Raw genomic sequence first — 23,606 nt, 5'->3', positions numbered from 1 at the left:
CTCACTGTCTCCTTCTCTCTCCAGCCACGCTGGTCTTTCTTTTCCTGGAACTCACCAAAACCCTTTGCACATCCTAAATCAGTTCAGCATATACTTATAGAACATTGGTTTGTGCCAGGCACTGAGTCAGGAAACCAGCCTGGCGTGGTTCCTATCCTGGCACTCCTTTTCTAGGGGAGAGATGGAAGAAACAAACAATTGAACAAGACAGTCTCATTGTTAAGAGTGATGACAAAAATAAAGCAAGACGATGTGATCAAGAATGAGGGGAGGGATGCTTAGAGTCGGGTGAGGCGATAAGATGGAATAAGGCAAATGAAAGCCTGGGGAAAAGGATTTCAACCAGAGGGAACAGCACCTGCAAAAGCCCGAGGTGTGAAAGAGTTTAGTGGCTAAGGAGCAGCAGGGCGCCCCTGTGGCGGAGGGGTGGGCTCAGTGAGGAAAGTGGTTTGAGATGGGGCTGGAGAGTGGGAAGATGGGCTTGGGGGCCATGTCGAGGGGGTTGGATTTTGTTCCAGTGCCGCGAGAAGGCACTGGAGGTTTTAAGCATGACGGTGACGTCATGCGATTCATGCTTTTAAAAGCTCACGCTGGAAATAAGCCAGATATAGAAAGACAAACTCTGTATGACTCCACTCATAGTTGGAAGTTAACATTTAGACAAAGAGAACTGATTGGTGGTTACCAGGGGAAAGGGGGTGGGGGGAGGGCACAAAGGGTGAGGTGGTCCACCTACAACACGACTAACGATAATATAGAACTGAAACTTCACAAGGTTGTAAACTATCATAATCTTAATAAAAAGAAATAAAATCATAATAAAAGCTCACGCTGGCAGCCGTGTTCCTCCCTCTCACTCACCACTACGTCCCGGAGACGCCCCTGCTCCCGGCCCATGCTGAGTGTTTCAAAACATGTGTCGAATGATGCATGCCCCTGACTTTCTATGTGACTTGGAGTTAGTCACTTCTCTCTCTGGACCTTATTTTCCTCACCAGAAAGACAGTCGATGGGATGGGGCTGGCCCGTGGCCGAGTGGTTAAGTTCGTGCGGCCCACTTCTGCAGCCCAGGGTTCAGATCCTGGCCGCGGACATGGCACCGTTCATCAGGCCATGTTGAGACGGCGTACCACATGCCACAGCTAGAAAGACCCACAACTAAAATATACAACTATGTGCTGGGGGGATTTGGGGAGAAAGAAACAGCAGGAAAAAAAAAGAAGATTGGCAACAGTTGTTAGCTCAGGTGCCAATCTTTAAAAAAAAATTAAAAAGAAACAGCCGATGGGAATTTCACGCCAAAGTGGAACGCACGCCAGAGTGAGAGGGCGGGACTTGATTTAAGTTCCCCGCCTCCCCAAGCGGCCCCGAGACCCAAGACCCCAGTCGACACCCCTGGGGACCCTATTCAAAGCGCGGCTGCTCCGCCTCGCCCTGGACCGCGATCCAAAGGATGCTACAGGCCTGGGGGCGGGACCCAGTCAGCGATCGCCGGCGCCCCCGGCGCGGATTGGGTGCAGCCGTGACAGACACCGCGCGACTGGTCGGTCCAGAGGCAGGGGCGGGGCCTGGCTCATGCCGCGGGGCGGCCGGGCGGCTGGGGACACCGCCAGAGGCCGGGAAGCTGTTGCAGGAGCGATGCCCGCGCCCAGCCCGGGGCCCCGCGAGGTAGGTGCAGACTCGAGAGAAGACAGGAGAGGGAAGGGTAGGGGGACAGGAGCCGGGCCTTCCTTCCCAGTGCGGCTGGGCATCCAGACCCAGGAGGGGTCCTGCACTGGGACCAGGTCCCCCAAGCCCCACATGGGGCCACAGGTAGGAAGGGAGGAGTCTGGCTGGCATCCTCTGAGAGCTTCCTCAGTTTCCTCCTCGGGCGGGAAAAAGGAGATGATGATAAAAGCTCCTCCTTCATAGGGCTAATAGGAGTTCGAGCTGGGGGCTGGCCCCGTGGCCGAGAGGTTAAGTTTGCGCGCTCCGCTGCAGGCAGCCCAGTGTTTCATTGGTTCGCAATCCTCGGTGCGAACATGGCACTGCTCATCAAACCACGCTGAGGCAGCGTCCTACATGCCACAACTAGAAGGACCCACAACGAAGAATATACGACTATCTGACGGGGGGGCTTTGGGGAGAAAAAGGAAAAAAATAAAATCTTTAAAAAAAAAGAAAAAAGGAGTTCAAGCTCTCAGCCGGTGCTGGCACGTGGTGGGCGCCCACTACTAATGGGGAGCTGCTCTGAGCTCAGCCTCATCTGACCCTCCACGCTGGCCTGGAGGAACTCCACGTAGACGAGTGAAATAGATGACCGAGTCACCGGCATCAGGGCTCCTACTATCAAGGGTTCCTGTGTATGGAGCTCAAACTCAGTAGTAACTACAGTTAATACCTGCCCTGAAGGAGTTCTTATAGTTCTCATTTTACAGGCGAGAAGATGGGGCGCAGAAACGTTAGGTGACTTATCTCAGGTCACACAGCTGGTGAGAGACAGTCAGTCTTGGGCTGGGTTTGGCTGCAGAACCCACGCTCTGCCTACTGATAATAACTATCACTCTATTTTGGGTGCTGACTGCATGCCAGGCATGTGTGGCTGCTCCTCACCACACCCAGTGAGGAGGGTACTAGCATTATCCATATTTTACAACTGAGGAAACTGAGGCAGAGAGAGATTAAAGGAGGGCTCATGAGTTGTGGAGGAGGGACTCAAATCCTGGTCTTTCCCCTCTGGGATGCTCATTGCCTCTCATGCCTCCTGCCACCAGGTCCTGGCCTCCTCCCCAGAGGCTGGATCCAGAGCAGCTGCTGCGGGTTCCAGCTCCCGTGGCCTCCTCTGGCATCTACAGGACAAGCGGTTGCGCCTAGGCCTGTTTGAGATTGACCCGGGGCATGAGCTGCACCAGATGACGTGTATGATGCAGGCAGGGCTGTGGGCTGCCACGCAGGTCTCCATGGACCACCCGCCCACAGTGAGTGGCCAACCTGTCCCGTGCACTGACAGCAAGACCAGACTGATGGCCTGTCCCGCTAATACTGCAGGGCTGGGGACTGGAGAGGGCTAGAGGGGGAGGAAGGTAGGGGCGTGGTGCAGGGAGGGAGGGACATTCTGGGGTAGGGGCTGGGGCCAGGAAGCCAGAAAGTCCAGGGTGCAGTGGGCGTGTGAGGAGCCCCCTGACCCAGAGAGTTGCAGTGTGACTCTAGATGGGCATCTGCCTCTCTTGGGCCTCAGTGTCCCCATCTGTATAATGGGTGGGAGGGATTGTACTCCTTGGTCTCTGAGGCCCTCCCAGCTCTGCCAGGTGTATGGCTGAGAAGGGACCCCACCCCCACTCCATCAGCCTGGCCCATCCTCCCTGGAGCTCAGGCTGGGGCCAGGCTGGCTCAGCAGAAAGGGTCACCCAGCTGCAAGCTCAGCAGCTGGATGGGTGGGTGAGCATGTGTGTTTGTGTGTGTGCACACGTGTGCACAGTGTGACCACATCCCACAGGCCAGTCCTGGCACAGGGACCTGGAGGTCCAGGGAGAGTGTAAGAGTCCTCTAAATCTCATCACCTGCTGAGAACCTTCCAGGGCTCCCCAACACTCAGCATGGCCTCAGGATCCTGTTGGTTCAAGCCCAAGGGCCAAGTGTCCAGCCTCGTTCACACTCCAACCCTCCCTTACTTGCTTCAGCCACTTGGGCCCTCCTTCCCTTCCTGGTGGCCACCAATGCTGTTCCCACTGTGATGAGCACCCTGCTCTTCCCCTCCACTATCCTTCAGATTTCAGCTTAGAAGTCACCTCCTCCAGGAAGCTTTCTCTCATCCTGCTCCTCCCAGGCCGAGTCAGGCAGATCCCCTGGCTTCAAGGCCATCCTCTGTTACTGGGATGGCATCCGGCTTCACTTGGCCAACATGTGTCTGAGCTCGTGTGCCGGGCTTGAACTGAGAGCCCGGTCCTTGGGACCCAGCAGTGGATGAGACACACCCAGGATCTGCCACACTCATTCTCATCCTCTTTCCAGCTTTGGGAGGGCCTGCGACCCATCGGCCCAACCCAGGCCCACCCAGAGTGGTCTCTGTTTGCTGGAGGAGTCCAAGTGGGGGAAGGGGGCGAGGCCAAGTGCAGGATGCTTGGAGCTGCTGGGGCTGGCAGTGGGGGTGGAGACCTGCCCTGAGCCCCTCTGCCCCTCCCTGTAGGGGCCGCCCACTGAGGAGGATTTCTCCCAGGTCCTGACCCAGGTTCACGAGGTAGGAAGCCCCCGACTGCTGCATGGAAGGGGGTGTGTACCCGTCTTAGCTCTCTTTCCTCAGTTTCCCCCTCAGGCAGTGGGAGCGATGGCTTGCCTCAGAGCCTTGCAGGAAGGGTGTGGTTACCCTGACCCCCTGGCACTAGGGCCAAGTGCACACACGTGGGCCCCTGTGGACGCTCTTGGGGCGGCTCTTCCTCCCCAGCAGGGCTTCGAGCTGGGCACCCTGGCTGGCCCGGCCTTCGCCCGGCTGCGGCGTTCCCTAGGCCTGGCGGATGAGGACTACCAGGCTGCGCTGGGCCCCGGCGGCCCCTACCTGCAGTTCCTCAGCACCTCCAAGAGCAAGGCCAGCTTCTTCCTGTCGTGAGCTGGCCGCAGGGGCGGGCGGGGAAGGGGTGGGAGTGGTGTTCCGGGCTGGTGGGGGGCGCTTGGGGCGAGAAACGGAACCGCCGGGTGAGGGAGGGTCAGGGCCAGATAGAGGTCAGATGGAGGAGGTGAGACGGAGGGGGAGGACGGGAGGCGAGAGGGGCGGTGGGGCGGCCGCTCCAGCCCGGCCTGGTCGGTGACCTCTCCCTCCCGCCCCCAGCCACGACCAGCGCTTCTTCCTGAAGACCCAGCGGCGCCGGGAGGTGCAGGTGCTGCTCGCCCACCTGCCCCGCTACGTGCAGCACCTGCAGCGGCACCCGCACTCTCTGCTCGCGCGGCTGCTGGGTACGGCCGGCCGGGACCCGGGACTGCGGGGCGGTGGGAGGAAGGGAGCGAGGAGCGCAGGGGGCCAGGGAGTGGGGCGACTCCCAGGACGGGCGCTCAGCCCAAGCCGGGTGGCGGGGAGCGGCCAGGAGGCGAGTCCGGCGGCGAGCAGCGTGCAGTGGGGGGCGGGTCCTAGGCCGCGATGTAGCGGGGAGAGCGGGGGCCGGGGGGCGGGGCCAAGATCTGGGGAGGAGGGCATTGGACAGTCCTGTCTGGAGGGTGTGTGGGCGGGGCCTTATCTCAGGACCCGCATACCTGGCACTAAGTCTGTAGGCGAGTGCAGGGGGGACAACCACCCAAACTGGGGAAGGGGTCTGGGGGCGCAGCCTGGAGGGGCGTGTCTCGAGAAGGAGACGTGGCCTGGAGCCCGGACTAGGGTAGGATGGGCCCGGGGTTGCCGAGTTTGGGGTCCCTCACCTGGCACCCTCTCGCCTTCCAGGAGTGCACAGTCTCCGGGTGGCCCAGGGAAAGAAGGTGGGTAAGGCGGAGGCGAGGGGGCCGGGCCGGAGGGGACGGCTGGAGGGTGAGATCCTGCCTCCCTCACTCCCTACCCCCATCCCCAGAAATACTTCATCATCATGCAGAGCGTCTTCTTTCCCGCCGGCCGCATCTCCGAGAGGTGAGTCGGCCTCGCAGGGCCCCGGCCCCACCCGGAATGTGCCCCTGAAGCCCCCACGCTCCCTAGATGGCCGGCGAAACCGAGGCCCGGGGAGGAGAAGGGACGTTCCCAAGATCCCCCGATGGGTCGGAGACCGTGGTACCCCCGACCAGCATCTCTGAGAGCTCAGTATGCATTGGGCTCTGTGTTGAGCCATTTGCATTCATTAGCTTCTTTATTCCCAGAACAACTCTGAGGGATAGTTTTATCATCATCCGCATTTTTTAGATGAGAAACGGAGGCGGGGGAGGACCACACGCTGCTGTGTGAGGAGTAGGAATTCGAACCCAGCCTCTGACTGCACATTGCCCTGACTCTGCCGGCAAGCTCCCCACTAGTGCTCCAGGGCCAGGGCCTTCCTTCCAGCCGTCCTGGTGCTGCCCTCTAGGGTTGGACCCCTGTGTCTGGGACACCCCCAGGGATGACTGGGCCTAGACGCAGGCACAGGCAGGGGGAAAGCCTGGGCCGACTTCCGGGCCTGAGTTCAAATCCCTACTCTGCCGTTTACGTACTGTGTGATCTTGGGCGAGTCAAAGGAACTCTCCGTGCCTTTTTCTTCATCACTGACCTGGGACAGCAATGCAATGGGGCCGTGCTGAGGATATGAACAGTCACCCCGTGGAAGCTCTTGTTTCTTAGGATTACCTTGTGAGGCTCCCTGTGTGTCTCAAGTCTGTGCAGAGCTGAATTCTGCCGTCCTCCACTCCCTGCCTCTTAGGTATGACATCAAGGGCTGCGAGGTGAGCCGCTGGGTGGACCCGGCCCCGGAGGGCAGCCCCATCGTCCAGGTGCTGAAAGATCTCAACTTTGAGGGCAAGACTATCAACCTAGGTGAGCCACGGGGCGGTCACTGCCTGCTCTTCCTCCATTCAGGGTGAAGTTAGAAGGGAGTCCCCTGCACTGCCCCGTGCCTGAGTCATTAAGAGCCTAGGTTCTGGAGTCAAGCAGAGCAGCGTTCAATTCCTACCCCCAGGACTTACTAGCTGGGTGACCAAGGCTCATTACAGCTGAGTTTCCTCATCTGTGAAATGGGACAGTAATGGCACCTGCCCTCCTGATGCTCCGGCAGGGCCCCAGCGGAGCTGGTTCCTCCGCCAGATGGAACTGGACACTGCCTTCCTCCGGGAGCTCAACATGACAGATTACAGCCTCCTGGTGGCCTTCCAGCAACTCCACGAGGATGAGAAGGGCCTGGGCAGTAGCCTCATCTTCCGCACAGTCAGGTGGGCCCCCGACAGGAATGAGGTGATGAGAGCATGGAAAACACAGATGGTGAGGTGGGGGGACAGTGCAGGCAAAGGCTGGGAGACTGGAAAGTGCGTGTTTGTATGTGTGTGTGTGTGTGTGTGTGTGTATGTGTATGTCGGGGGCTGAATGAAGTCTGGCTGGCAGGGGTAGCGGGCACAGGTGGACCACAGCTCAGGGGAAAAGACAGGTGAGATCCGGCTGGATAAGGGCTTCAATGACAATTTGAAAAATCTGCTCATTTTCCAGAAGGGGATGTGGAGCCATTGGAGGTTTCAGACCTATTTAATTTTTGCCTCAGAAAGAGCCCTTGCCCCTTAACTCTGCCATTCCACTCCTAGGATGCTGAGGTCATCCCCACTGTGCCCATCATCATGTTGGGATGGGTGTGGCTTGGGCAGAATCCAGGGTAATGGCTCCCCACACAACCCATGGCTGGGCTGGGCACGTCCTGACCAGATGGTGGAATGCCTGCCATGGGGCAGAGAACCCCGCAAGTCTGCCCATCCAAGCTAGGTCAGCTTCTCCCTTACCCTCTGCCCCGGCAGGCGCCTAGATCATGGCTGTCATTCAGCCTGTAAGACCGAGTTTGCATGTAATGGTTATCTTATTGAAATATTGCCATGCTGGCCGGTCAATAGCCACTGTCCCAGCCCCGCCCTCACCCAGTTCCAAGCCCTCATTCAGAACACACTCCCTCCCACCTCTTCCTCATCCATGTTAACCCTGACACCACAGAGTACCAGCGCCTTGCTCAGGCTCCCACACCACTGGGTTCTGATTGGTTGGTGCCTGGGAGGGGCTTGTCTCTCATTGGCTTACTTCCTTGGGCAAGACAGGAATAAACCCCTTTAGCCACCCCACCCTCCAACCCCCCACCTCCCTCCCACCCCCAGGAGGACAGTGTTAGGGAATTGCACTTGCTTCTGGCTGGGACTGGGGGCCCAGCCAAAGGCATCTTCTGATTTGGAATACATTTTGAGGCAAAAAAACACAGCATCTGCAAAGTAGAGTTGGAGTTTGTTCACAAGGTTTCAGTTCTGCCACCCTGAAACTTCCACGATTGGATGACCCCAAATTGAAGCTTGGGAAATACCCAAATACCAGTGTGTGACCCACTGCTCTAGACCAGCGCTACCCAATAAACATGCAATGGGAGGACCAGCCTGGTGGTGCGGTGGTTGAGTTTACATGTTCTGCTTCCAAGGCCAGGGGTTCGCCGGTTGGGATCCTGGGTGTGGACATGGCACCGATTGTCAAGCCATGCTGTGGCAAGTGTCCCACATAAAACAGAGGAAGATGGACATGGATGTTAGCTCAGGGCCAGACTTGCTCAGCAAAAGTGGAGGATTGGCGGCACATGTTAGCTCAGGGCTAATTGTCCTAAAAAAAAAAAAAAAAAAGCAATGGGAGGCATACGGGCAGTTTTACATTTTCTAGTAGCATTTTAAAAAGTAAAAAGAAACAAGTAAAATAATTTCTTTTTTTTAATCTTTTAAATTTTTTTAAAAGATTTTTTTTTCCTTTTTCTCCCCAAAGCCCCCCAGTACATAGCTGTATATTCTTCGTTGTGGGTCCTTCTAGTTGTGGCATGTGGGATGCTGCCTCAGCGTGGTTTGATGAGCAGCGCCATGTCCGCTCCCAGGATTCGAACCAAGGAAACACTGGGCCGCCTGCAGCGGAGTGCACGAACTTAACCACTCGGCCACGGGGCCAGCCCGTAAAATAATTTCCATAATATATTTTATTTACTCAATACATCCAAAATTTTATCATGTCATCATCTAATCAATATAAACATCTATGAGATATTTTACATTCTTTGTCTCATTCTGTCTTGGACAATGACATTCAGTATGTATTTTACACTTCCCTGCATCTCAATTGGGACTTGCAACATTTAAGTGCTCAATGGCCACATGTGGCTAGCGGCTGCATATCGGCTAGTGCAGCTCCTGAGCATCAACCACCTTTTACTCAGCCTCCCAGCTTATCTGACCTCACAGCCTGGCACACAGGCGGTGTGGGAATGAGCAAAGGAAGGGCACGGTGAGCGCAGAGCGCCGCCGAGGGGCAGCCTGGCCACGCTGGCAGGGTCCACTGACTGGGACCCCCTGGAGGAGGCGGTAGCCTCACCCTCCTGTCTGTCCCCAGGTCTGTGCGAGGGATCCAGAGCCCGGAGGAGTCTGGAGCCCAGAACCGCCGGCTGCTGCCGGACGCCCCCAACGCCCTGCACATCGTGGATGGGCCGGAGCAACGCTATTTCCTGGGCCTCGTGGACCTCGTCACGGTCTACGGGCTTCACAAGCGGCTGGAGCACCTATGCGGGACGCTGTGCTGCTTGGGCCGGACCTTCTCCCCTGTCAGCCCAGCTTGCTACGCCCGTCGCCTCTGCCAGTGGGCGGAGGCGCACACCGAGTGACCGGCGCCGGGCCGCTCTCCCCATCTGGACAATGGGCGCACGCCCGGAACGACGGTTCCAGCCTGGCCAGGGCAGCAGGTTGGGCTCCCCTCGCCGGCTGTTCCTCCCGTTGGCCTCCAGAGGGCGGTGTCCGCTCACTAACACGAAGGCGACACAGCCTCATTCGACGGTGTTGCTGTGCCTGGCACTGTGCCAGGGACTCCCCCACATTAGCTCATTTAATCCTCAAAAAATGCTATTATTTTCTTTTTACAGACCATGAAATGGAGGCTCAGGGGGTGAAGGGACTGAGCAAGATCATTCAGCAATGAAAGCTGGAACCAGGACTCGACTATGCCTTTTGGACTCAGGAGCCTGTGTTCTTGCCCACGAGCTCCCGCAGCCTGTCCCCATGCTCTGGGGAAGCAGGGAGACTGAAGGCTCCAGCCCAGCCCCCTGGAGCCATCCAGATGGGGAAACTGAGGCCCAGAGACTTTAAGGGGCTTATGCACGGGTAAGTGGCAAGGCCAGCCTGAGAACCCAGGTCTCCCAACCCCTTGCCCCTGGCTCAAGCAGAGCCCACTGGCCTCCGTCTGGGGTGGCCCCCTGGCTCCTGTCCCTCTAGGGATGCAGGTGGGAGAAGGTGGGGTGTTGGGGGGGCCTGCAGCTCTAGGAGGCACTATGTTGGAGTCCACTATGGATCTTGAGTAAGCTCTACCCTCCTCTGGGAGTCACTTTTCCTTTTTTTATTTTTAAAGATTTTATTTTTCCTTTTTCTCCCCAAAGCCCCCAGTATATAGTTGTCTATTTTTAGTTGTGGGTCCTTCCAGTTGTGGCATGTGGGACACCACCTCAGTGTGGCCTGATGAGTGGTGCCATGTTTGCGCCCAGGATCCCAACCGGCGAAACCCTGGGCCACCGAAGTGGAGCACGCGAACTTAACCACTCGGCCATGGGGCCAGCCCCTGGGAGTCACTTTTCTTATCTGTGAAATAACGGCAGGGGTTGGTGGTCAGACCAAGGGTGCTGGCCACACAGACATCACTGGGAACAGAGCAGAGCAAAGTGGCTGCACAGCCCCTGATCCTTCCTTCTCCCTCCTCCAGGAAACTCCAGCCGGGCCTCTGACCCCCGTCCAATCCGACCATGCCCAAGCCGTCCTTTCCTCTGGGGCCTGGCTGTGTGACCTGGGCAAGGTGCTAAACCTGTCTGTGCCTCAGTGGTCTAATCTGTAAAATTGAAAGGATGAAAACGGACCTCATTAACGCATTAAATATTCATTGAGCACCTGCTATGTGACAGGCCCTCTGCTGGGTGATGGGGACCTGGGGGTGGAGCAAGATGCAGAGTCCACCTTCACAGAACTCACAGTCCGGAGGGGAGGGGTCTTTACAAAAGCAACCGGGTGTGACAAAGCCTCGTGAAGGAGCGTGGGGCCCTGGAGCTCAGGGAAGGGGCCCCGGCCTAATTACTGGATGGCTGTGTCCTCTAAGCTGAGACCAGAAGAGTCAAGTGCAGCCCTGGGAGGGTTCCAGGCCGAGGGCATAGCAAAGGTCCGGGGTGAGGGAGAGCCTGGCATTTGAGAGAAAGAAACATTTCCCTGCGGCTGGAGTTCAGAGTGGGTGGGAACAGCGTGGTGGGGGGCTTTCTGGGCCAAGAGCTGACCCCCAGGACTGGAGGACTCTGGACCTCGGGAAAGCTGCTCAGCTACACCAAACACTGCCACCCCATCAGCCTTTGAGAAAACGAAAAATGGCTGATGGGGAAGGGAGAGGAAAGGGATAGCTTATGCTGCAGGGCTGGAGGGTGGGTTCCTAGAAAATAGACTGTTGACCTCACCCCCAGTCGTCTGGGTGACCTTGGGTGGTTGCTCAGCCTCTCTGAGCTGGCACAAGCCATGGAGAATTTCTTGTTTGGGCTCAGCAGGAAGCTGAGACATGGAGTGCGTTAAGCCTGGGGGCCCACAGGAGGGTGAGGCTACCGCCTCCTCCAGGGGGCCCCAGACAATGGGCCCTGCCAGGCTGCCCTCGGTGGCGCTCTGAGCTGACCCCGCCCTTCCTTTGCTCATTCCAACACCTCCTGTGTGCCAGGCTGTGAGGTCAGATAAACCGGGAGGCTGAGTAAAGGGTAGTAGGTGGAGGAGGGTGGGGGGAGGAAGCTCGGCAGGACCTTTGGGCCTCGGTTTCCCTGGAGTCTGGATCCGACAAGGCTGCCAGAGCCCCAGAGTCCTGCGCTCACAGAAGGGGACGGCTCAGCCCCACCCCTCTGGGTCTCTGGCAGTAGGCTGAGGTCAGGCCTGAGGCTGGAGAGGGAAGTGACTCATCCAAGATCTCACAGGGCCCAGGACTCCTGGCTCTCCTAACTTGCTCATTCCACAGACGTTACCTAGCCCGTAGGGTGTGCCAGGCGCTGTGCAGGCACTGGGAAAGCCCCGAGAACATGACTGGCCGGACTGCCCACATGGAGCTTAAAGTCCAGTGGGCAGGTGGACCACAAATGAGAAAACCACTTAATACATGGGGTGCTTCAGAGTGTGGCAAGTTCCATGAAAAAGATAAGTCAAGGTGGGACTCGAGGGATGGGGGTGCAGCGTTGGACACGATGGTTGGAGGGGGACTTTCTGAGGAGGTGACATTTGAGTTGCATGACCAGGAGCCAGCCATGTGAATGGACCAGTCAAGGGGCAGAGGATACTGCAAGTGCAAAGGTCCTGAGGTAGGAATGAGCTTTAGTGTGATTGGGGGCCAGAAGGGTGGCCAGGGTGGGCAAACAGTGATTAAGAAGGAGGCAGGAGTCCAGACTGTGCAGGGCCTTGAAGGTCTAGGTGAGAAGAGTGGGTTTTTTCCAAAACCAAACTGAGGAGCTACATCTGAGGCTGCCGGCCTTCCCAGTCTCAATTCCACTGGGGATGTTTGATCCTCCTCTGCTCCGGGAGCCCGGGACATTGGGGCACGCCCCTGTCTCCACGTGGCTCTAGCAAGGAGGGGTTGCCTCTCTGGGGAAGGACTCGTCACCTCACCAGCCATTGTGGGTGATGGATGAATCCACAGGGGACTCCTCACCACGGTCCCCTGGGGTTGGGTCTATGAGGAGAGAGACTTGAAGGGTGAGGACTTGGCGGGGGGAGCGCCAAGAGGCTCTGGTGTTGGGGACCCACCGTGTGCCTTGCCTTGTGTGAACGAGGGCCCGTGAGAGAGACTGACCTTGGACCACTACCTGTGAGGTGTGCCCAGCTGGGGTGGGGGAGACAAGGAAGGCTTATGCTCAGAGGGGTCCCTGGGGGCAGGGCCATGTGGGCAGCTCCCCGTCCCCACCCCCAACAGGATGGGGAGAGGCATGGAGGGAAGCAGCAGCCCGGGGGACTCGGCTTTGCCCCTGGAGGACGGTAGCCTTGGCACGTGTCTAAGCCAGGAGTGGATACCCAATACAGTTGAAATGGGGCCAGAGCAGGAGCCCAGGCTAGTCCCCAGGCCAGGGCCCTCTGGAGGGAGGTGGGGGTGATGGGGGTGGGAAGATGAACTTTCTGGCCCAGGCAGCCTTTTGTGGAAAAACACTTGAGACAGGAAGTTTACGCTCGCCTCACCACAGGCCCGCCCCTCCCTACTGCCCCATATCTGCCCCTTCAACCCTTTCTGGCCCCCGATTTTGAAATCCCTGAGGGACCCGGTCTGGGCCTTCAAATGGGACCCATTTCAGCATCCGCAGGGGCCCTGCACTGGCTCGGCTTCCATTTGGAGGACTCCTCGGGGCATCTGGGAGGTGACAGTAAATGATCAGAGCCCCGGCTCTGCCGTGAGAGTGCCCAAGGTTCGAATCCCGACTGTCCCACGAGCTGTCCCTCCACTCTCTCACGCGGCGGGAAGCGCTGTTGTTAACCCCACTTGATCGAGGAGAAAAATAGCTCAAGTAAAGGTCACAGGGCCAGGAGAGGTCAGGTTGCTAGAAAAAATATAGGACACTTTTTAATATAAGTATTCGTTGTTTATCTGAAATTCCAATATAACTGCGCGTCCTGTATTTAACTTGCTAAATCTCGCAACCCTACCAGCTTGAAACCCAGGGCTGCCCGACCCCACGCCCCAGTCTCAGAAGCGGAGAGACTCAAGTCCTGCCCGCCAGGGAGCCAGGCTCAGGGATTCCGACGCCTTCCAGGGGTTTCCTCTGCGGGCCGCCTACTCTCGGCAGTAGATTCGAAGAAACGCAGGAGGGCAGAAAAGGGGAGAGGCGGGAGCTAAGGCTCCGCCCCCGGCCCGCAGGCCCCGCCCTCATCCCGGGGCCTCTCCGCCAGCCACGCCTCTCCCTCCCCTGCACAGGCAGCTCTCGTAGGCCCCGCCCCCGCCGCGGGGCCCCGCCCCCGCCGCGCCTGTCTCCTCCCCGTCCTCGCAGACCCCGCCCCCGCCGCCGGCCGAGCACATTCGGCTTCCAGCATCCAGAAGCCGCGGCTGCCGCGCCGCCTCCGCCCTGGGGCTACGGCTTCCCGCCCGGCCCGCCCGGCCCGCGGGCCATGGATCTCCGAGCAGCGGATCGAGAGCAGGCGGCGCGCCCCAACCTGCCCGCCCGGTTAGCCCCCGGCCGGGGGAGGGGGCGGTGGAATCTGGGAGAGGGTGCGGAAATCCCTTGTCCTTTCCCGCCCCAGGCCTCTCCATTCGTCTCGCGGGTAGTGAGGTAGGAGGGATGCGGTGGGAATCAGGGCCCCTGGTTCTATCTGACCCAGACTCGATGGGTGACCTTGAGCCGAAGGCTCCCCCTCTCTGCCTCTTCTTCCCCTCTCTGCCTGTTCTTCTTCCCCCTCTGCACAGTGGGGATTGGATTGGCGGGAGATTTCCCAAAAGTCACCTATTCCAGTTCCTTTAGGATGGGGACAGTGCTGCCCGATGTTTGGGGGCTTTAAGGTGTTTGATTCCCAGAAGCCAGCTGCCTTGATCCCGGCCTGTACCCTCCCCTGCCTCAGTTTCCCTGAGTGGTTTCCTAAGAGGCCTGGGACCTAGCTCTCAGTTTCTGGGTCTTGGCAGGTGCCCGGCTCCCATCCCTTCCCAGCCCAAGCCCTGGAGACAGCAGCCCCCTGGCTGCTGAGCGGCAGCGACAGCATGAAGGCTCCGGTAAGTAGCGGAAGGAGGAAGGCCTGCTGGGGACTTGGAGGTGGCTTCCGGCACAGCGGCCTCGGTAGCCTCTTCCACCCCAGGACTGTCACTTCTGACCCCACTGCTCCTGAGCTGAGGAGAAGGGCATACTAGCCTCAAAGTCTAGCCCTGATCTGGCAGACTGTGGCCCCAGGCAAGTGCGTTCCCTGCCTGGTTTCAGTGCCTTGCCTCTCTCGGCTGTAGCATGGAGATAATCAGATAATCGTACTGCCTCTTGTGAGCATCCTCGAGGGCCCCCAGGTGGGGCACCTCCATGGGAGTGGGATGTGGTGTGAAAGTTCATTTTACCTGCTCTTGACTTTATTCAGGAGCCCCTGGTTGTGGGAGAGAGCTCTGGATGTTGGGGACAGTGAACCACAACTGCCTGAATCACGGTCTCTGGGTCCCTGTGGGCAGGGGACCAGGTGCCAGGCAGCGCCTGAGGCCTCAGGGGTAGAACCCCCTCCCCCACACAGCTGGCCACACAAAGATTTATTTTTAGAAGCTGATTTGGCTTGTGGGCAGAAGGAGGTGGGCCTCTGGCAGGATATGCCTGGTGGGGGATGGTGGGGGCTTCTTTCTCATTTCTGATTTTCAAAGAGCGTCAGCCAGTTGCTAGGTGGTTCTGAGGGGCACCAAGGGGAGACTGGGAGAAAATTGGAGCCCAGAGAGGCACAAGTGGTGACCAGGTGGCCCAGCACATGACAGCAGCCCCAGATTGTGTTCCCCATCAGGCAGCCCCTCCTTGAAGGCTTGATGGGGGCATTCACTACGTCTGCCAGCAGGCTCAGCCACAGCTGGGCGGGGGCCAGTGGGCCAGGAGGGCTTCCTGGTTCAAATGGCCTTCGGCACATGGTTTCTGGAGGTGGGAGCCTCTGGGCAGCAGGTTTCAATTATTGAAACCAGTTCTTGAATGATGCTTCCCTTGCGTCCCCCTCTGCCATCCTCCTTACTCACCGCAACTGCTGACCCGGATCGTGATCATTAGCTGGGGCATGGCCACTGAGTCAGCTGGGGGAGGGCACAGGGGCAGTCTCAGCAGTCCAGGTCTGAAGGGGGCTGCTTGCCCTTCTGATGGGCAAGTCTCCTGTCTTCATGTGCACAGTACTTTACGGTATACAGGGCACTTTCACCACTGTCCTCACAGTAAGTTCACAGAGCGGGCGTTATCGGCCCTTATTTTGTAGAGGAGGTAACAGGCCCAGAGAGGTAGAGAGTCCTACCCAAGGCTGCACAGTGCACCTAGGCTTCTGGTTAAGAGCTTGAGGCCCCAGCCTGCTTCTCTCTTTCCGGGTGGCCTTGAGCTGCACCCTTCATTCCCAGTTGGTTTCCTTGTCTAGAATATGGGGATAGTAACAGGACTTATATCCAGGGCCTCCAGGGCCCTGAGCCTGGCAGCCCAGAGGAAGGCCTGATTAACAGAGACTGTGGACCCTGCTGATGTTCTGGGAGCTACTGAGCTGGGATTTGGACCCATGAGGCTGGGGTGCAGCCCCCCTGCGGAAGCCTCTAGGAGCCGCAGGCACCCCCACCCCCATCCCATGACCGCTGTCTCCCCCAGGGCCGGCTCCTGCTTGTCATCCTGTGCTCCTTGGGCTTCTCTGCGGTCTATGTCCTGCTGTGCTGCTGGGCCTGCCTGCCTTTCTGCCTGGACTCTTGCCTGGACCCCCACCTCTCTGCCAACTTCAGGCCCACCGTGCCAGGGCCCCTGCACTTCAGTGGCTATAGCAGCGTGCCAGATGGGAAGGTGAGTTGGCCGGGCAACATGACGAGGGCAGTCTTGGCCAGACTGCCAGGGTGCCCCCCTCAACTCTCTGGTGGGTAGTGAGAACTGGGCTCATGCAAGGGCAGCCTGGACCCCAGGCTTGGCTACTCTGCTCACCAGCTGTGTGATATTGACGAGTCACTTCACCATTCTGACCCCCAAGTTCTAAGAGAAAATGGCTTTTTTATTCAACAAATATTGGCTGGCTGCTCTCAGCTGGGTGTGGGGGATAAAAAAGGTGAGTTGGAGAGGGTGGCCTGTCACCTGGAGCTCCCAGTCCAGTGGGGGAGCCAGACACCATCACATTGTGGGGACAGGTGCGTTCTCTGCATCTTTATTTTTATTTATTTATTTTTTTATTTCTTTTTTTTTAAAGGTTTTTTAAAAATTTTTTTCCTTTTTCTCCCCAAAGCCACCCAGTACATAGTTGTATATTCTTCGTTGTGGGTCCTTCTAGTTGTGGCATGTGGGACGCTGCCTCAGCATGGTTTGATGAGCAGTGCCGTGTCCGCGCCCAGGATTCGAACCAAGGAAACACTGGGCCGCCTGCAGCGGAGCACGTGAACTTAACCACTCGGCCATGGGGCCAGCCCCTCTCTGCATCTTTAGATTTAACTGTCTACACACACAATCCAGTTGTTCAACAAGTGGGTGTTTGGTACCTTGAGTCTGTCCTGCCTTGTGCTGATCGCTGCTGAGAATAGAGACGACACAGATAAAAGTCACGTCAACCCCAGAGCGCTCTCTCTCATGGGGACACAGGGACACTGGGGCCCAGGGGTGACGAGGCAGCTGTGGCCCCTGCCCCACGGCACCCGCCTCCCCATGCTTGCTCTGCCAGGCGTGGTTCAGAGCGCTTCCCACCTCTCACCGTGATTTCAGGGCTCCACATTGCCAGTTTCTCAAAAGCATCCCACATGGACGCCCGGTGCAGAGAGCTCCCAGTTCTGAGTTTGATGGCTCCCTGAGTGTTGGTCAGAGGGAGGTGTGCTCAGGGCCCCTGGCTTGGCAGGGACCTGTTTCAAGTCTCTGCCCCTCTGAGTCACTTGCCTCCTCATCTAGAAGAGATCGTCGCAGTTTCTGTCTCTGTCCGGCAGGATGGTTCACGGATGGTGTTCAGATCAGCTGCTGTGTAAATATTTGATCAGGATGCAGAAACAACTGGGTGGGGCGGGCAAGCTCGAGTGCCCCAGGTTTGGCCAGGTGGGACAGATGGCGGAGTGGGCAGGGGGATGCTGTCCCATCTTCCGTGGCAGTGGCCACTGTTTATTTCAGACACTCAGGGGACGTGGGCCCAAGGTGGCCAGATCCTCTGGGTTTTCTAATTGAAGTGGGAAATCTAAGTTTTCAATGTCAAAAGGACTAATTTTAATAAACTAAGGATTAATTAAAATCTTTTTTTTTAAGATTTTATTTTTTTCCTTTTTCTCCCCAAAGCCCCCCGGCACATAGTTGTATATTCTTCGTTGTGGGTCCTTCTAGTTGTGGCATGTGGGACGCTGCCTCAGCGTGGTTTGATGAGCAGTGCCATGTCCGCGCCCAGGATTCGAACCAACGAAACACTGGGCCCCCTGCAGCAGAGCGTGCGAACTTAACTACTCGGCCAGGGGGCCAGCCCCTAATTAAAATTTTTAAAGACCTTGTGTGGGACAAGCAGAACACCTGGGGCCGATGGTGACCTTGGATCTGAACAGACCGCAGTTGTCCAGGACAGGTTCAAAGTGAGGGCAGAATAAGGAAGCCTTGTTCATTACTGAGGTGTGGGAAATGAGCCTGTGCGTCCTTAAATCGACATTATGTCAGATAAAAACGTCTCTGAGTGGGATACGAAAGTGTGTCTTTTATTGACTGGAATTAATTTTCCCACATCCTTTCCTTGTCCCCCCTAAACTACGTCCCACTAGGAGGGCTCAGAGGCGTGGGGTGGGGAGCAAGTCCTTTTCTGGGAGCCCTGATGCCCACTGAAGATTTGCAGTCGTGTTGGCTGAGCTTCTGTCTCTTGGGGACAGTAAGATGGGAGTTGGGCCCTCACTGTACCCTAGGTCTGTGTCCATCACTCTCCTGGCATTTTTTTTCCCTTTTTTTTTTTGAGGAAGATTAGCCCTGAGCTAACATCTGCTGCCAATCCTCCTCTTTTTTTTTTTTCAAGATTTTATTTTTCCTTTTTCTCCCCAAAGCCCCCTCGTACATAGTTATATATTTTTAGTTGTGGGTCCTTCTAGTTGTGGCATGTGGGATGCTGCCTCAGCATGGCTTGATGAGCGGTGCCATGTCTGCACCCAGGATCCGAACTGGCAAATCCCTGCGCTGCTGAAGTGGAGCGTGCCAACTTAACCACTCAGCCACAGGGCTGGCCCCCAATCCTCCCCTTTTTGCTGAAGAAGACTGGCCCTGAGCTCACATCCGTACCCATTTTCCTCTACTTTATATGTGGGATGCCTGCCACAGCATGGCTTGCCAAGCTGTGCCATGTCCACACCCTGGATCCTAACTGGCAAACCCCGGGCCAGCGAAGCAGAACGTGCGAACTTAACCGCTACACCACTGGGCCAGCCCCTTTCCTGGCATTTTTAATTGAGTCCTCACAACCTGGTCAAGTAGATGCTATTTTCATCCCCATTTCACAGATGAGGGAATTGAGGCTCAGAGAGGCAAAGTGACTTGCCTAAGGCCACACAGCTAGGAAGGGGCAGAGCCAGGATTCAGGCTCAGAACAAGAGGTCCCCAGTGCTGTCATGGGCACTAAAGACTCTGCTTTTTCTTATAGACTGGACACGATGTGAGTGGGGCTGGGGCAGAGGAGGAAGTGACCTAGGAGTGATTCTGAAGAGCTGAGGCTCATGTTTACTTAAACACATTTTTGCCACCTGGCCTTTGCCAGGCACTGCTCTAAGAGCTTTATAAATATTTGCTATGGAACCCAAATAAGGAACCCATGAGGCAGGGCCTTTTAGGGCCTCAGCAATAGGGACAAGAGCCATGGATATGGCTGACGAGGAAGCATGGGACTCTGAACGTAGAATTTTAGCTCTGCCACTTGCACTCCATATGACCTTGGGAAAGTTACTCCACCTGCCCAGCCTCAGTCTCCTCATCTGCAAAATGGGTTGATAAAGTACTTCGAGGTGATGCTGGGATCAGGCAAGGTCAGTGGGCGTTACTGGGTGGAGGAGCAGGGGCTGGAAGCTGTGTGCCCATGCCTTTCTCTCTCTCCGTCTCTCCCGCCCCCTGCAGCCGCTAGTCCGAGAACTGTGCCGCAGCTGTGCTGTGGTGTCCAGCTCCGGCCAGATGCTAGGCTCGGGCCTGGGTGCCCAGATCGACGGTGCTGAGTGCGTGCTGCGCATGAACCAGGCGCCCACCGTGGGCTTCGAGGCGGACGTGGGCCGGCGCAGCACGCTGCGCGTGATCTCGCACACGAGCGTGCCGCTGCTGCTGCGCAACTACTCGTACTACTTCCAGCAGGCCCGCGACACGCTCTACGTGGTGTGGGGCCAGGGCAGGCACATGGACCGGGCGCTCGGCGGCCGCACCTACCGCATGCTGCTGCAGCTCACCAAGATGTACCCGGGCCTGCAGGTGTTCACCTTCACCGAGCGCATGATGGCGTACTGCGACCAGGTCTTCCAGGACGAGACGGGCAAGAACCGGTGAGCCTGGGGCCGGCCTTCTCCGGGGGCTTCTTGTCCATCACGGGTCTACTTCCTCAGGTGCTGAAAGTTGGCAGTGCTGAAGGCAGACCGCTCCTGCCCTCCACTAGGGGGCAGGAATCAGAGGCCTTGTCACTCATCGATCGTCACATAAGTCAGGAATCCCAAAATGACGGTGAGGGGCATTGGGCCTTGCGAGCACATGTTGGGGAGCACTGCCTCATGTGGGGCTGTGTCAGGGACCTCTTCCCTCTGGAGAGGATGCTCTGAGATCTGAACTCGTCTCTGAAGTCCCTTTCAGATAGTACAAGTCACAATTACAGTACTGACGGCCCCGTTCATCCACCAGGCACTGGGTTAAACACTTTGCATTCAAGATCTCATTTTACCCCACAGCCAAGGAGTGCTCCGAATCCTGCCGGCCGCCGCCTGCGCACTCCGGCTCCTCCCCCCTCCTCCCCAGCTCCAGAAACACAGCCGCCAGCCTCTAATTTTCCAGCCAGAAATTTGGGTTTTGCTCCCAACCCCCCTCGTTCCATCACCTGCCACATGTTATGGGCTCTTGAATCTCCCTCCGTGCCCACGGGTGCCACCTTGACCGAAGCCTCCATCTTCCCCTGCCCTTGCTCCACCCCTCACCAGTCTCCCTGCTGCCACCCTCGCCCTCCACAGTCTGATCTCCAAGCACCCCAGTGAGTTCATCCCGTCAGTCACCTGCCCTCAACCCTCCAGCAGCTTTACTTCTCATGGAGAATAAAGTCCAGAGTCCCACCTCCTCCCCTTCCCTGCCCTACAAGCCTTGTATGATCTGGCCCCTGCCTGCCTCCGTGACCTCGTCTCCCTTCGCTCTCCCTCCTCTGGCCACACTGGCCATCTGGGCTTCCTCAGACGTCCACACTGGTTCTCATCTGCAGGCCTGTGCTCATGTTGTTCCTGCTGCCTGGAATGTTCTGCCCCCTAATCTCCCTGTGACTGACTCCTTCTGACCATGCAGGCCTGAATGGAATGTCACCTCCTCAGAGAAGCCCTCCCTGACCACCTCATCTGATGGAGCACCTCCCACTTGACAGTCTTTTCCCTGTTCCTTTGTCCCCTGTCCTCTCAGCAGTCCTCTCCTGGCCGTGCCCTCCCTCGAGAACCGTTAGCGCTGGGTGTGGCCCTTTCCTACTGACACAGGGCCTGGGAGGTGCGCGGTTTCAATGAACGAACCACCCCTAACCCCTCTGTAGAGGTGGGGGTGACTGGCCCTCGGGGAGAGTAACCAGTGCTGGTGCCTTGAGAGAGCTGACCCTGCGGGGCCACACAGCTCCTTGCTCCGGGTTTGGTGTGGCGACCTGGGGGGTGCTGGGCTGACAGTGTTCTCTCCCCATAACCACTTACAATTATCCCCATTTCACAGATGGGTCACTGAGGCTCAGAGAGGTTCCTGAGCCAACCTGATACCCCAGAGCAGATTCAGGGTTCAAATCAAAGACCTTTGGACTCCAGACAGTCCCCTTTCTCGCTTTCAACCAGATGTGGAAAGGCTGTGGCTAGGGGCCCCGCCATCGTCCAGGGGGTTTGCTCTAGCCCTGCGTGGGTGGTGAGGTGTTCAACAGACCCGGGTTTGTGTCCAGGCCCACCTCTTGCCCACAGCTGGCCTTGGGCTGGCACTGTCGCCTCCCCAGCCTCCTTCAGGGCCCTCTCTCTAGGGGTCAAGGTGAGGGGCCCCTGGCTGGGAAGGTGACCAGCGCTGGCCCTTGAGAGAGCCGAGGCTGCGGCCGCCCGGCAGCCCCTTGCTCTGGGTTGAGTGGGGTGGTGGCCTGGCTGACTGTGTTTCCCTTCCCTGCCAGGAGACAGTCCGGCTCCTTCCTCAGCACTGGCTGGTTCACCATGATCGTTGCCCTGGAGCTGTGTGAGGAGATCGTAGTCTATGGCATGGTCAGCGACAGCTACTGCAGGTCAGGCCAGCCAGGCCCTGGGTGGGAGGGGAGCTGGGGAGGCTGGGAAGACCGTGGGCCCCTGCGCTGGCCTCCCGCCAGAGGATCTAGGAGCTGTGGGGTGCAGGGCATGTGGCCTTCCTGGTGGGCGGCTGGGGCACAGACATCCCTTGGGCCTGGTGCCCGGTAAGAAAGGGCTCAGAGTATGGGACAGGCTGGATGTCACCCTCTGCTCCGCCAGTATGGTCTTGGGCCAGTCGCACGGCCTCCCAGAGCCTCCATTTCCTCATGTATAAAAGAGAGGAAATAATTCACCTTCCTCAGAAGGTTGGGGAAACATTTAGAGAATAATCTACCAAGCGGTTACCACAACACTGGGGCCGATCTATGTTTCAGTAATGTACTACGTCTAAGTTTTTTCTTCTGATATTATTATATTTCAATAGTATAACTAACAAGTTCAGAAAGGGCTCCATGTCTTCACGCTCTGTTCGTTTTGGAACCTGTTTGTTGAGCACGTAGGCGAGATGGCAGGAGCCCGTGAGCCCTCTGCCGTGGCTCCTGGCCGGCCTCCGGCGTGCACAGTGCCGCTGAGTAGGTGGGTGTGTGGGACTGACAGCTCTGTGCCACCAGGAATGAGGGTCCCTCGCTGTGAGCCCATTACCAGTCTTCATCGTTCTTGACCTAAGGACTCAGCCCAGAAGGTGGATATCACCGGCCTCATTTACAGATGGGTTATTGAGGCTCACAGGGTATGTCTCTGGCCTAGAGTCAACCAACTTGCAGAGTCGGGGCTTGAACCCTGGCCTTTGGGATCCACGGTGTGCCCTGCTTCTCCCTTGTCTGTCCTGGCCCACCCCGGGACCAGGCATGGGGCTCCGTGGGCCTGTAGTACCTGGGGAGGGGTGGTTGCGGTAGGTGCAGGGTCTGGTGGGAGGCGGGCAAGTTCTAGTGGCCCACGCCCATCCCTGTTCCCCACCCGCAGGGAGGAGAGCCACCCCTCAGTGCCTTACCACTACTTCGAGAAGGGTCGGCTAGACGAGTGTCAGATGTACCTGGCACACGAGCGGGCGCCCCGCAGCGCCCACCGCTTCATCACTGAGAAGGCCGTGTTCTCCCGCTGGGCCAAGAAGAGGCCCATCGTGTTTGCCCACCCGTCCTGGAGGACCCAGTAGCCACACCGCCCAGCCGGCTGCAACGCCTTCATGAGGCTTCCTGAGGTTCCATCCACACTCCACCAAAAACATTTAATTTATGGATCCTGCCTCCTGCCACATGCCAGGTGGACCTAGGTCCCTTCCTGCCCTGCCCTGGGGACACTTGGAGCCATCTCAGGCCTTCAGACTTAAGGAGGAGAAGAAGGGGCCTGTGATGGCCTTTGTACCCTCCTCCCCACCCCCGTTCCGAGTAATTGAATCTTCATTTGGGGGTTCATCCCACCTCCGGGTCTGTCCAGTGGCCTTTGCCCCTGGGGCTGATGGTGCCCGCTCACCAGCATCGTGACCTTCAACCTTGCACCAGCCCTGGTCCTTCCCCTCCACACACCTCCCCACCCGCCTTTGGTGCCACACTTCCCAGGCCGGTTGTCCTGGTCAGGGCAGCCCAGAGCTTGGGGCTCATTGGGCGAAGGGGTCTTTGAACTGTGACTGCCAGGGCCGCCTCTGGAGTGTACGGGTAAACGTCTGTTTTCCGGAAGCCTGTCTTGAGTGTGGTCACATGTCTGAGGCTGGGCACTGGGGCTCCTCCCTCTGCCACAAACCCATAAAACTGTTGACTCGAGGGCAGGCTGCGTCCCGGGGCCCCTCCCCAGACTCACAGCTAGCTGGGCTTCTATCCATTTAATCTGCCGGCGTGTTTCTTTCCCAAGAGCCTGCCCCCTTCCCCAA

At 57.8% G+C, this 23,606-nt stretch overlaps 2 protein-coding genes across 10 annotated transcripts; both read left to right on the top strand.

Moving 5' to 3' along the window:
- The first annotated feature begins 1,565 nt into the window (after positions 1-1,565).
- On the top strand, positions 1,566-10,561 carry PIP5KL1 (phosphatidylinositol-4-phosphate 5-kinase like 1). Of its 6 annotated transcripts, none has more exons than XM_070595528.1 (12): positions 1,572-1,668; positions 2,754-2,957; positions 4,166-4,216; positions 4,424-4,578; positions 4,802-4,926; positions 5,405-5,439; positions 5,529-5,584; positions 6,342-6,454; positions 6,693-6,846; positions 9,023-9,368; positions 9,546-9,783; positions 10,376-10,561. In XM_070595528.1, exons 1-10 carry the CDS (start codon positions 1,576-1,578, stop codon positions 9,288-9,290), a joined length of 1,254 nt encoding a protein of 417 aa, XP_070451629.1. In that variant the 5' UTR covers positions 1,572-1,575; the 3' UTR covers positions 9,291-9,368; positions 9,546-9,783; positions 10,376-10,561. The 6 variants fall into 6 exon arrangements, with proteins under 6 accessions (XP_070451632.1, XP_070451629.1, XP_070451628.1 ...); XM_070595527.1 differs by having other exon boundaries at positions 4,421-4,578; XM_070595530.1 differs by lacking the exon at positions 4,166-4,216.
- Positions 10,562-13,187: 2,626 nt separating this feature from the next.
- On the top strand, positions 13,188-23,415 carry ST6GALNAC4 (ST6 N-acetylgalactosaminide alpha-2,6-sialyltransferase 4). Of its 4 annotated transcripts, none has more exons than XM_070595548.1 (6): positions 13,188-13,829; positions 14,282-14,368; positions 15,951-16,136; positions 19,389-19,801; positions 21,634-21,741; positions 22,706-23,415. In XM_070595548.1, the coding sequence occupies exons 2-6, from the start codon at positions 14,357-14,359 to the stop codon at positions 22,893-22,895; spliced, it is 909 nt and encodes a 302-aa protein (XP_070451649.1). In that variant the 5' UTR covers positions 13,188-13,829; positions 14,282-14,356; the 3' UTR covers positions 22,896-23,415. The 4 variants fall into 4 exon arrangements, with proteins under 4 accessions (XP_070451649.1, XP_070451650.1, XP_070451652.1 ...); XM_070595549.1 differs by having other exon boundaries at positions 13,661-13,934; XM_070595551.1 differs by lacking the exon at positions 14,282-14,368 and having other exon boundaries at positions 13,663-13,934.
- The last annotated feature ends 191 nt before the right edge of the window (positions 23,416-23,606 follow it).

Source organism: Equus przewalskii, chromosome 26 (genome assembly GCF_037783145.1).
Source record: "Equus przewalskii isolate Varuska chromosome 26, EquPr2, whole genome shotgun sequence".
In the NCBI taxonomy this organism is placed as follows: domain Eukaryota; kingdom Metazoa; phylum Chordata; class Mammalia; order Perissodactyla; family Equidae; genus Equus; species Equus przewalskii.
The sequence above is the reverse complement of the archived record's forward strand: the minus strand, read 5'-3'. Positions and strand labels throughout refer to the sequence as shown.

What these genes read in the sequence shown, in the direction of transcription:
- ST6GALNAC4 (XM_070595548.1), top strand. An exon ending in GCAGCGTGCCAGATGGGAAG is followed by an intron (nt 16,137 to 19,388) that starts GTGAGTTGGCCG and finishes CGCCCCCTGCAG; the next exon opens with CCGCTAGTCCGAGAACTGTG. An exon ending in GTCAGCGACAGCTACTGCAG is followed by an intron (nt 21,742 to 22,705) that starts GTCAGGCCAGCC and finishes CCCCACCCGCAG; the next exon opens with GGAGGAGAGCCACCCCTCAG.
- PIP5KL1 (XM_070595526.1), top strand. Translation starts at nt 1,576, where the DNA reads ATGCCGCGGGGCGGCCGGGCGGCTGGGGACACCGCCAGAGGCCGGGAA. An exon ending in CCAGCCCGGGGCCCCGCGAG is followed by an intron (nt 1,669 to 2,753) that starts GTAGGTGCAGAC and finishes TCCTGCCACCAG; the next exon opens with GTCCTGGCCTCCTCCCCAGA. An exon ending in GGGTGGCCCAGGGAAAGAAG is followed by an intron (nt 5,440 to 5,528) that starts GTGGGTAAGGCG and finishes CCCCATCCCCAG; the next exon opens with AAATACTTCATCATCATGCA.